This window comes from Limulus polyphemus, unplaced genomic scaffold (genome assembly GCF_000517525.1).
Source record: "Limulus polyphemus unplaced genomic scaffold, Limulus_polyphemus-2.1.2 Scaffold2360, whole genome shotgun sequence".
Classification (NCBI taxonomy): Eukaryota; Metazoa; Arthropoda; class Merostomata; order Xiphosura; family Limulidae; genus Limulus; species Limulus polyphemus.
This window is the reverse complement of record NW_013667970.1, coordinates 17,738-31,378: the sequence shown is the minus strand read 5'-3', so window position 1 is coordinate 31,378 and position 13,641 is coordinate 17,738. Positions and strand designations below refer to the sequence as shown.

At 35.6% G+C, this 13,641-nt stretch overlaps 1 protein-coding gene across 3 annotated transcripts in view; it reads right to left on the bottom strand.

The window, feature by feature from the left end:
* Window positions 1-13,178, bottom strand: part of LOC106466722 (glycine dehydrogenase (decarboxylating), mitochondrial-like) — a 163,714-nt gene extending 150,536 nt beyond the window's left edge. Inside the window, exon 1 of one of the 3 annotated variants that reach the window (XM_022394809.1) lies at window positions 12,353-13,178. In XM_022394809.1, coding sequence (XP_022250517.1) covers window positions 12,353-12,715 — 363 coding nt within the window. In that variant the 5' untranslated portion in view covers window positions 12,716-13,178. The remainder of the gene's footprint in view (window positions 1-12,352) is intronic. The other 2 variants (XM_022394808.1, XM_013927025.2) reach the window with 2 other exon arrangements.
* Window positions 13,179-13,641: the final 463 nt, after the last annotated feature.

Below are 13,641 nucleotides of genomic sequence, written 5' to 3'. Positions count from 1 at the left end.
CCCTGGGAGGTCCCATCACCACGTACAGGAATCCACGTCGAGGGGGAATTCGGGAGGAACTGTGGGAGTTAGTGGAGAGAGGTAGGTATCTATTTGAAATACATTTTCAGGTAAAAAAATGTCTAATTCAGAAATGTTACTTACCTCTATGCAACACTGAAAGATACAGTCTCATATTGAAGATAGTGGAAGGACCAGTGCAGAGCAATTACAAAGACTAGCTCCTTTTTGAAATAGCAACAGAAAGGGAACATCTATAGGGTGTGATTTCCACAAGACATGGACTCCCACAATAGCTGGAATACTACACTGAATTGGTGGAGGGACATGTGCAAAATGTACCAAGATGAGCATCCGAAGAGAGTTCATAGTGTGTGACATCTCTCTGTAGAGGAACACACCCATGGGAGACCACACCACATGTGTACCAAGTATATTCTTTGGCCATTGTGAAGATACATGTCACTAAATCAGGCAAAAAGGAGCACATCCAATACTCAATTGGACACACCAAATGCTATAGAATGGCTAGGGCATGTGAGACCATAATTGGTGGGTCAACTCCAGTCTAAAAGCAGGTGGTATTTGTCTTCCGGTACACATCAAAAGAAGGGTCCCAATTGTTTTCACCTCAAGCTTAGGAAGCAGAAGGGGGAAAACAACTTCTGTTCCAACTACACAAGCAGGGAACATGTGTGCAGATCCAGTACACAACCAACACCAAGCCACTCAGGAACCTGACATACAGTTGATGGTAAGAAGATGGAATGTAGCATGGTGGTTCACCCGAACCCAAAACCTGGAGGCATTTGGAATTTATCAGAGCAGGAATACAAATGGAAAATGGAAGGGAGGGAAATAGGTGTGAATGTAGGATGCATTGAATGAAGGAGCTAAAAGGAAAATGAAACAAAAGGAATAGGAAAGGATTGGAAAAAAACTATGGGAATGGGAAAAAGGCAATGGTAGACACAGAAGAATCATTTTCAAACAGCCAGGTAAAGAATTATGAGACACGAACACCAGGACAGGAGGTAATCAAGTGAGCTAAAGGTGTATCCTTACCCAGAAGATCACAACAACAGAGAAGCCAAGTTTGTAGGAAAAACATCAAGAAAGATAAAATCACTAATGGGGAATATATAAGGGAGCAAGTATCCTCCAAAATTCCTCAGGGGAAGGGTAGATAGCATCAGATAGGAGGTGGATGGAGCAGAGGTAACGCAAGAGGGTGGCAAGGGTTAAACAGACAGGGGAAAAATGGGTCTATGAAAATCTCACAGTGATATCAGGGACAGATTCCCACAACTGACTCTCAAATACTCGGTGGTAAACTAAGTAATCCAAGGAAGGGGTGGACCCAGGCTATCCAAATCTTGTCATTCTATCCATGATCACCAGAAAATGGAATGTCTGGTCTGGTATAAGGAGATACAGCAGGCTACATAATGGACCAAAACTCGAAACATATGAAAACAGAAAACGTGAAATCAGATTTGGGTAATGTGTATGCCTCAACTTAACTGAACAGTCATGAACTGCAGGAAGAGAGCACAATTTTGTGATGTGCTCACCTCAACTCAACTGAACAGTTGCCAGCTGCAGGAAGTAAGCCCAAAGCTCAAGAAACTGCAGGTTGAGGTGCAGTAGCAAGAGTAACAACAGTAGTAGATATTATGACTTGAAATTCAGAATTCAAACTAAAATGAAAATTGGGCTCTATAGTATACAGGGATTCAGCTGCACCAGGAGTGTGTATTTCACTCCTATTGATGTAGCATGATTATTTGTATGCTACAGTGCAGTTGTAACATGTGTAAACATGTGAGGGTAGGTGGGAGTATCAAGAACTGCACATATAGAGTGCAGCACTGAACAAGAAAAGCTATCGTGTAAGAAAAGATATCATATCTGAATACTGTTTGCTCTATTGTTCTAACTGCTTTCACTGTCATAGTAAAGCATAGGTAAATCCAGTACTGGTGGTTATGTTTCACTAAGGTAGATGGAATATTAATGCATGTAGTGTGGCTAGGGGTGTTAGACCATTCAAATACATACAAGACAAATAGTATAATGGCAGGTGGAAGAAGTAGGAGCCCTTATCTGCATCCTGAGACAAATCCAAATCCCATCAGACTAGACATATCCACCAGAAATTGCTTGGTAAATACTGTAACAGGATATCCGTACTACATTGCTAGATAACACTTCATTTCTATGTCTCAAATAATGAGTGGGTCCAACCAGTCTCTTACTGGGGGAAGACATCACTCACAGAGAAAATTATCCATATTAACTTCCCCAGCAGCTTGGGACTGAGAAAGTGATGGTTTCTTCCATGCTCCACTAGAACATTGATGGTAGGGGTGGAATTCACATACAGGAAGAATTTTTGGCTGAATCATTTGGAATTGCATCCCCACTAAAACACAGAGCAATGGGCTACTATAACAAGAGATAGCAGGAATATACAGGGCTGTGAGGGCTGTATGTTTTGTTTTGTAAAAGATGAAGAAAACACCAGATCAATTATACAGATATACTACTGAAGAAATCTTGCCTAAACCCCATTTTAAGAGCGAGCACTGAGCAGGGAGGTGGGTAGGATTAACACTACCCTTATTCCCAATGGGGCAAACCACACATTCAACAGGATCTGATAACACCAAACATAATGAAGTGATTGGTAGTGCCACATACAATTTGTTTTTTGTGGGGTTTTTTCTCTATTGTTTGGATACTAAGTGAGGTGAACTAAATGATTTGTAAACACAAGGTGGTGTCACGTAAAATATCAGGAATATGGAGATCACACAAAATCAGTAATGAAGTGGAAAAAGATATACAGGCATATCCACCATACTAGAGCCTCTGGGCAGACTCAAGAATTGTGACCAGATGGAGGCAAAAACTTGAGGCACAAGAAACTGTTCAATGATGTAAGTAATGGGAGTTGAATATGTTAGGTATAGTCCACATACCAGCCTGCAAGACCTCATCCAATGACCACCATCAAAAGAAGGCAAGAAAGCTGTGATATGCCATATCTGATGAGAGGTGATGATGAAAAGCATATAGTCTGACTCACCCAAAGAAGAATATACCAAATGGATGAGCTGACAAACCCAAAGTGTTAAAGTGGAAAGTGATAAGTCCTGAGAGAAGGAGGTTAAACGAAAAACAATTGTGGTTTCAACAAAAATGGAAAGGGTGAGCAAGATAGTAACAGATAGCCCAAACAGGACATTGGGATTGAAATGATCTTACAACATGGAGAGACAAGGGAGAAAACATCCGACTACCCTCCCAGGCAACCCAAGTCTTTGGAAAAAAGGAGCAGTCAGGGAACAACATCACCTTGTCTCTATAATATAGAGTATAACAGGCATCTAAGGTGTAACTTCTGAATAATGATGACTAAAAGAAAGTAGTAGGAGAAAATATGTTTTCAAGGACAAATAATATAAGGAACAAGAACCAATGGCTCAAACAGTGGCATGTAAAAGTTTGAGGAATCAAACAAAGTCCCAGACAGAAAGAGGGACCACGCAAGGAGGGCAATGGTCAAGAAGGACCTTAAAGAGGTATGTGATAACAGACAAAAGGAGGAAATGAGCACCATACAAGAGGCAGAACATTGTGGACAATGTCACTAGGTAACAAGAAATGGTCAAAACAGACAGGCTTTTGTCAAAACATCACGTAAAAAAGAAAGCAAGATGTGGTAGAGTAGGATGATCTGGTGGAGGAACCCATGTCAACAAGCATGTCAATTGCGCTGATAGAGGGTGAGAGTAGAAGGTCAAACAGAATGAGAAAGAAAACAGGCTACCCTTTGAAAAATTTCCATTCATCTTTCAAGGGATCAGACAAATATTATGCATGAACACAAAGCCATGACACCCTATTGTGAAACAAGGATGTACAAGACTGGTGAAAGAAGGACCTCCAAAGAAACAGGGGAAGTGGTTCCTCAGGTGACAAGCAGACAGAAATGGAAACCACAACTGAGCCAGCCAAATATCAGTAATAAAAAGAACCCAGATAGGACTCAGAGAATAAGATAAAGAGGAAGACATGCATAAAGAAAAAGACTGGACCAATCCCGACAAAAAGCATTAACAGCAAAAGTGATTTAGTCAAGGACGGGTAACCAAAACAGGAGAATCAGTGAGGTCCTGAAATGAGAAGAAGTCTATAGGAAGATTGTGGGATGCAAAGACCACTCCTTGGGATGGATTCCATCCAGCAGAGACAAGCAATCCCCCAACAGATTCAAGACTCCCAGGACTTGAGATTCCATAAGGTGAATATGATGATTGTTAGCCCAATAAAAAGATCCCACAGTGAGAAAGCATGGGTACTGAGAATGGATGACTCCCTGGGTTTCATGATAGAAACAACTGTACAGTTGCCTAAGTGACCCAACAACTGCAACCGAAGAAGTTGGCAAGCCCAATAAGCTGCAGAAATCTCCAATATGATGATATGTAGAGACTGCTCCTCTGAAGACTGGAACCCAAAGAGTGGTGGTATCAAGACCTGCCCTCAATCAAGTGAATGGCACAAGTGTTGAGATGGAAATTGGGTTGAAAAGAAGTGGAATACTCAGGGTCATGTGGGAGTAAATGAGCCACCACAAAAATGAGGGATGCAAATAGGAAAGGAGAGATGCAAAGACAGATAATGGATTACAGGACATGTTCCATATATCCCCCTGAGCTCACTGAATGGAATGCATGTGTGCACTACTAAGGGAAGTCTCTCAAAAAAAAGCAAGAGGCCACAAAAGCAGGAAAACCTCTCATAGAGGAAGAAGAGAGATAGAAGAGCCTTTGATACCAAATTCTCTATAGCTTAAAAACAGAAAGTTGATCCTGCCATAAACAGAAGTTGAGGAAAACTCACGGGCAGACAAGTTATTGAGTGGGAGTCAAAACAAAGTTGGAAAGTTTGACCAGTCAGCCCATACAAGATGCCTGCTAAAGAAAAATGGAGATAACAATCACCAAGTTTTGTTGAGATGGGCCCAAGAGAAACCAGTCATCCATATAATAATGGAAATGAAGACAGAAGATCCATGCACTGAACAAAGGATCATATAATCCATCTGAAAACATAAGGAACCACGGCTAGGCTGAAGGGATGGGCATAAAACTGAAAAACTTGTCCATTGTAAGCAAATCACATGAAACATCAGGGTGACGAACAAATGAGAATGTAAAGGAAGACAACCAAAACATCAAAGGTCATCTACAACCCAGAAGAGAGGGCCCAGTACAGAATGTGAAAGCCATCCACCCAGAATTGAAGAGTGCTGAAAGAGATTTAGACACAACACATCAATAACAGAGCACCAATCTCTCCTGTTCTTGGGGATGACAAAAAAGTCAGGCGTAAATGTATTGAGCAGAATGGGGAACAGGTTCTATAGCTATGCCCACAACAGAGAGGCTACCTGATCTTGAAGATGTGAAAGACTTAGAGGAATTGAGGGTCCTGGGTAGGGAAAAGAATGAGAAGCAGTATGAAATTGCAGGGACAGACCATGAGAAAGGGTCACAGGTAAAGGAAGGCTGTGGGTGTGATAAGTGAAAGATACAGGCACTAATGGTCTCAGAACGAAAAATCAGCTCCACAGACAAGTCACTGCTGACAGCAACGATGGCCTACTCTGTTGGAGGAGAGATGGCAAACAGAAGCAAACAATTGAAGAACAAAAGAGATAGCCCAACATGACTCTCAAGAGTGGGTATCTAACTAAGGTACCCATGGCCTAAAAAGTCAGGAAACCAGGAAAACAATGGAAGACTGTTGGTGAGTAGCCTCAGTTCAAGATTTCAAGGAGTTAAGAATACCCCAAAAGACTTGGTCTGTAAGAAAAGGGGCAAGATGAAAGTCACAGAAATATAATGGAGGTGAACACCCAACTGAAGAGATCCCAAAAACAGTAGTGGAAGAATGAGTAACCAAGGTGGTAAAAAAAAATAAGAATGAGTATCCCCTCCAAAACTATCAGGTTCATGATGAAGATCCTAGGTGAGGAGATGATGAGAAGAGATATAGGAAAGAGCTGGAAAAAGGTAAGACAAAGTTGAGTAGATTGTTGGCCAGAAAGATACAAAGAAGGAGAAAAAGCTCCAAGCTGACAGAATGGACTCAATAGAATAGGATAAAGAAATATAGAAAGGTCATGACCATAGGTCCCAGAAAAGTAGTCACAAATACAAGGAAAACACTGATCAACAAGAAGTTGGGAGAGAAAGGCATTAGTGTGGGCATGAATGTCCAGAAATGGGGGAGAGAGCAAGACAGAAGATGGAGGCTCATGAAGTAAAAGAACATGAGAGTCATCATGATTCCCTTGTGAAAGAGGTAGACAAGAATGTGACATGCCTGACTTATGAGTGCAGCATGCATAGAAGGAGAAGATACCAGTGCTTCATAAGGGAGAGGAGAACCAGAACCAAAGGCTGGAAATGGAAAAAAACTGTCAAAATCATTCATAGGCGGGGCAGGCTCCACAAAATGCAATGTAACAGAAAAACAAGGGTCCCAAAGTGGAGAAGTAGGCAGGAGGGAACTAACCACACGATGAACTATAGCAATAACATTCTCAACAGATAATGTGCCTCCAGATTTCACTGACACAGGTGAAGAAGATACCTAAAGAGAAACACCTGGGCCTCAGGATGTACAAGCAATGTTGATTGGAGAATTCATATTAAGTCAGCAACAACTAGCAGATTCATTTATTTTTTATATATTTATATTAGTAGAAACAATAAACATGGTGGCTATTGAAAAAATACAATTGCAACCAGGTTGAGGAAACGAAACTGCTATGAGGACATAGGTAATGTAACACCAAATAAAGAAAGGCAGTTGATCAAATTTACTGGAAACTCAAAAGAAACATGAAAAATCACATCTGAACACAAGTAGTGCTGAGAAGAATGAGCCTGTCTATAATCACAGGGATCACTGCACATAGAGGTTATACTGCCCTACTACTGGCAGAGGGCTACAGCATTACAATGATTTCATCAGAGGCTGGCACAATACATGTGGACATGTGTAGGGGTTGGAGTTTGTTCAAGGCTTATAGCATGCAAAGAAAATTACACAGCAGTTGTGTACAAGGTAATAGCTCTTAGTGGGTAATAGAAGTAAGCAAAAATTCTGAAAACTATTTTAAATACTACACATACAAGACTGATTTTGCATTAAATGAACTAAGTTTATACTCAAAACTAATTTTCAATGAAAGAACAAAATGCAATTAACACATATTCATCACAAAAAATACTTAGGTAATTAAAAATGTGACAGGCATGACAAAACTTATTGCATATAAACATGTACATGTGAAAAAATCTTTAACCAACTGTCAATGAATTCAAACTTCCACCTCTAAATGTTTTATAAGTTGCAAATAAAGTATAAAAGTAAGCCTTACATTCTAGTAGCAAGAAATTGACAGGATAAGTCTACAAGAACACATACTCTTTATGATATTCTTTTCCTTAAATTAATCTTGTATACATACTTATACTCTGTCTTTATGCTACTAGTTCACTCCAAGTCAACTAAACAACAGAATAGCAAGTAAAAGAAGCCAAGTTGATAAGAATAACATTCATGCTAATAAATGATTATGAAAGACCACCATCAAAAAACAAATTATTAATTAGATTTTCTTCAAGGATTATCCTTATTACAGTATTTCCAATTCTTGCCCAAACCAAGTTATATAACAATATGTACATATTATCAGACCCTCTCTGTGTTTTATCACCCCAGTTTGATATTTAGCAAAATGTTCCATGTTTTTAGCTATGGCATTCATGACTTAAAAAACAAAATTCATAAAAGGCAGTGAGTGGCCTATTTTCTATCATTAAATGAATAAGAAATTATTTATTTTAGAACACCTAATCAATAGTCAAGATTCTAAACTAATTAGGCTGATACATATGTGCCATCAGTATCATACATGTACTATTAAACTTTAGAGGCTTATAAACAGTTTTGTGCTAAATTCCTTTCTCTATATTTAGAGTACTGAATTTCTTAAACAGCTTATCTAAGACATGGAATTTATGTTAAAAGCTTGAATATTTTAGTTCTTTGGACAATTTTATTGATACAATAAATTATTTTATTATTTTTTATTTCTGCTGAATGATTGAAAGGTTAAATAGTCATTATAATGACTTGAAAAAGCAATCAGTTAATCTGAAATTGTATATGTACTTCGATAAAACTCAATTTCTTACAACAAGATTATGCAACACAATGGCTAGATTCTGATTTTTATAATTTTGGTGCAAATCAAAAAGTGTTTTCAAATACAAAAATGGAATCATTCTTCAGCAAAATATTTATCATACAGATAAATGTTATGTTGAAATACTTGTAAGAAGACTGATTGGATCAGTTCACAGTCAATTTGTTCCTCTACTTACTAAAATCATACTAAAAAGTTTACAGAACCTTAAGATTATTACAATGAATATTGCATAGTACAGAAGTAGTGGTACAACATAGTCATCTGTAATTCCAAGGGCAAAAATATGAAGCAAACAGGGATAGTATGAAAGGCATCAACACCTGATCATGTGATACTGCAACCGGTTATGATAAACACATGAACACAGCATATCAACTGAGCCATGACAGATTTTGTAAAAATGAGATTATGCTACAAATGAAATTGTTTGATGTTAGACTACATGTTTGAAAGTACACAAATTGGAAGAAAAAATGTAAAAAGCTGTATATGAACCCACCCACCCCCTCTCATTCTTGATGCTTTTATATTATTACTAGCTGAAAAGCAGTGTAAAAAGCTTCCTATTGTCAGTATGGGTGACAGGATGTTTGTGTATCATAACAGTAAGTTGTTTACTGTAAAATATGTTATTCTATCTACATTCTCAGTCTGTGACCTGCAATATACACTGCTAATAACCTCCAGATAATTATCAAACTTTTTTTTGGAAATAACTTTCTATTTTATTTGTTATTTTCACTATTGTATCTCTTTATGGGTTTGGTCGATTTGACCAACCTCATAAATTAGAAAATAAATCAAAATTACACTTTTTTTTTGTTAAAAAATGAATACAAATTATAACATAAAACTACAATCATTTGGTCTAAATTGCTTAACTCTCATAACATAACATATAGATATATAATTATTTTTATTTTATTTACCTTTCAGCAGTGTCTGACTAACATTTCAGAAGTTGCGATGACGTGGTGCATGTGCACTCATGTCACCGTATCCAATAAAATTGGCCTTTACAAAGTGACTTGTCTTGACTTTGTTCTAGTGGACCAGTATTTTGTAAAATACAGTCACATTTCAGTTATAATACATTATATATATGTATATATATTATTACTATTTACAAATAAGTCCTTAAATTTCAGTAATTTTTCTTAAAACGTAGAACAGTAAATAAACAAGTATAGAAAACAATGATCTCCTTTACTTACAAACTTTGTACTCATTTACCACTTGCTGTAATTTGCTAAGCCTTATCAAACTTTGCACATGGAGCATACAAAACAAAATACTTTTTTTAGGTTTTATATATGCATTTTGAAATAACAAAAAATCATAAATTACTATATCAATACCATAGAAATCCACTATAATTTACCAGGCTTAGTAACTAAGTTGTACTTGGGGTCTAAAAAATGATTTTTCAAGCTCCATAATGTCTTATCTTACTGCTTTGATTCTACCATGAAAAGAAAGTGTTCCCCACATACACACTTCACACAAGCTGAGAAAACCATTAGTGGGACATTCTGAGCTTTTTATTGGTTATACACACATCATTGGGCTAAGTAGATGTATGTAAGCTTTTTCAAAAATGGAAGAGGTGGGCAGGGCCACCTTGGTTGATTCACTTAATATAATAATAACTCAGAAAATGGAAAAGTTAAGAGATTCTTATCATATATTCTAGCTTGTCAATACTGGGAATATGAGTGTTTAATTCATATGCAACTTTAGACTTTGTATTTGAACATCACAAACATCTAATTTGAACCAAAGTTGCATTCAACATACTATGCGACACACAAAATCGATATTTTGGATTTTTTTTAATACTTACTTTTAAATTGAGAAATTAACTAATGTATAACACTAAAATATTATTTATAATCTACAATTTGATACCAAACTTCGTGACATATATTCATAAGACAGTAGTTCAATATACTTTTGAATGCAAGTCTGCAAATGTGATGACATTCCCTTTGACCCCTGACCAAGAAAAAAACCTGTCTCGATTGGGTTAAGTTGTAGTGGTACTCTTGATGTAGCATTTCCATTTGAAAAACAACATAAAAAGTCCCATAAAAGGATATTTTCTTAAGTATCACATTAAAATTTCAAGTTCTCAAGTAAATTGTAAACAGAATAGTTTACAAGTTCAAAGTTTAAAATTTCAATTCACAAGGATTTAATACCCATCATATGTTTGTCAATTTTCAAAAAAGTTGTTTTCAAATCATTTAATTACACACTTTCTTACATTTCTTACACAGGACTGGTAAATTTTATTATCACATTAATTTAAACTGACTTGCATCATCTACATATCAAAATTAAAAACAAATCATTTTGTTAATTTATTTTATGTTGTACTTAATTAAGGACATTCATTGTGTCTTCACAAGCTGGTACATAATTTTTACCTGTTTTGATAGCATATATTGCAGTCAACTATACAACCCTACAATAGAAAGTTATTCATAATCCGAGTTATCTAAGCATTGGGCTAGGTACTCTTTTTTTACAATTTGACACTTGATGTCGTACCATAATTTTAAGTGTTAGATATTAAAAAGGGCACCTCGCCCAATATTATTATTAGCCCAAAAGTATAGTAACATTTTAATCTGAAGTAATTATACTGGTATTGCATTGTAGTACATGCCAAGGGTGGGGTAAAGTTGAAAGTGGATATTCAAAGTTCTGCTTCTTGCTTCCTGAGAAGTTTAAAAATAAGTTTTTATTTACCTTAAGACATTTAACAAGTACATAATTATGATGGATTTGAATTTCAGGTATATAAATTAAGAAACTATAGTGTCAAACCATGAGGAAGACAAGTTTTTAAAACTTTTTTTTTTATCAATTGGTCAGGCAACCTACTAGGAACAATGCTAATTTACATTTACTGTCAGCTGCCAATATGGAAATGGTTGAAATTAGGAAACACCTGGGTGGAAGTGATCATTGCTCAATTAGGTTTGATGTTTTAGTGCATATTGAAATCAGGAAAATTAGATTTTAGTTTAAAATTTCAAAAAGGTGATTCTGAAGGGAGGTGATAAGAATTACCTATTGAGAATTGAACAACTGAATTAATTGGAGATACTGAACAACTGCATAATTATATTTTTAATTTTTAATATTTGAGATAGAAATGTTCGTTTTATAGAAATAAATGTCTGTGTAAAAACCAGGTAATGGTTAAGCTTAAAGAAGAGCATCATCATAAATTCAAGAAATTTAAATTTACTGCTATGATGTGAGACTTAAGATGATTATAGAAGATCAAAATGTTGGTCAAAAATATTATGATGCAATCAAAACAAAAAGGTTGACTAAAATTGTAGAAATTAACAGTAAGAATAAATTTAAAAACGTTAAGGATAAACAAAATGTTGTGATGGGAACAGATCCTTTAGGAATGATAAAGGAAAATTCACTTCTGATGATTATGAAATTGCTGGGTTACTAAATTCTACTTTTTCTTCAATTTTTCCTAACAAAGATTTAAGCAATATTTCTCATCCTGAACAAATGCTAAATAGAAACATGATCAAACAAGATGATATTAATTATAAGCTTGTTCAAAAAAATTGGAATGTTTAAAGAATAATAAGACAATATTCTTTGAAATTGAAGATGCTACTTCTTATGCTGATGAAGGTTTGGTGTATCTGAATTTTCAAAGGCATTTGATAAGGTGTCACACAAAAGTCTTGTTTAAACATTATTTCTATAGGTATAGGAAACAAGATGGCTCAATGGATCCAAAAAATGGCTTGCCGGAAGAATATAGAGGATTCTTATAAATGGAATTCAGTCAAACTGTATCAGTGTTACAAAAAGGGCACTTCAGGGTTCAGTGTTAGGACTCAAGTTCTTTTTTTTTCTATTTACATTGCTGATCAACATAGACAATGAATTGCATTTACAAAAAAAAAGCTATACAAAGTAAATGATTCATTATTTCACACAGTTCTTACCTAAACTACAAAATTTTTGTTTTTATTATGTTTTCTGCAAACTTACAAAAGCTAATAAACTTACCTTAACTCCAACAACTTCAAGCATTTCTTTTTTGTCAGTGTCTCTTGGACCAATATGTCTCTTAGAAAATTCATCATGATCAGGGATTAATATTTTGCTCTTACTCTCGGCTGAGGCAGTAAAAACTGACCTAGTAAGATCAATACTAGTAGTAGACGTTGAACACCTGTTTATTACTACACAATCACGTAATTTGCCAGTGTCACTCGGGCGATTTTTGGTGTTACTGTGTTTACCTGCTACACTTAAGTGATTGTTTTGACTTTTAGGTGAAACACTCCTTAGCTTATTTCGAAAAAAACCATATTTTCCCGACGTTTGTAAGACGTATTTCACGAGTCTTAGTCTCACCAAACTTAGCATTGTAAACTTTTTTCAAGTATAACGTTAACACTGTAAGTTGTAAATAAATGTATTATATTATGGTATAAAATTAAAAGACACCGTGAAATGGTACGATATATTAATTTATATAGAGTAGTACTAGTACAAGTTAATTTAAACAAAAAGTTATGAACGCAGACAGCAGTGTATGTTAACTTTTAGTTTTATAATTAACAATAAATTGAATAATAGAAATCAAAATTACTACACTGACGTTTTCAAATTTGAGTGTTTCATATAACATAAGTATTATAACTTATAATTATAACTAAACAAGTCTAAAGTACTGGAACTTATACGATATATCAGTAATTAGCAATAGAAGTTTCTTTCGGAACGCACAGAAACTGTTTGTAACTGTTTTATTCCATAAACTAAGATAATATACCACACCGAGAAAGAAAGAATTCAGACGGATTATGGAACCTTACACATACACTTTGCACCAGTTATCTATGTACATATTAGGTAGGCATTTGAAATACAGGTGGTCACGCCACCAGACGATATTTTATAGTACGCATGCGCATTCTTTGATAAATAAGTTATATGAAATATAAACTTTTAATCGAAAATTTCAATTGCAGCCCTAAATAATTTCTAAAAAATGCATCATATAGAAATATGCATTTCTTCAAAAAATTTACATTTGGTAAGCATTTATACTTGCAGAAGTAAGAGGTGGTCACGGGATTAGTTACAAGGTCATCATCAGTTATTTTCTTATTTTCCTATACTTATTTATCCACTCCAGCCCCTAGCGTGCCTCAAATCGAGTAAGTTATTATAACAACGCTGTGTTCATTTTTCCCTCCCGCTAAAATCCGGTATTCGGTTCTCCGCGGTGGAAAAAATTACTTGTAACTCCTTGTGTAGCTCTATGTTTAAACATTAACAAAAACGAA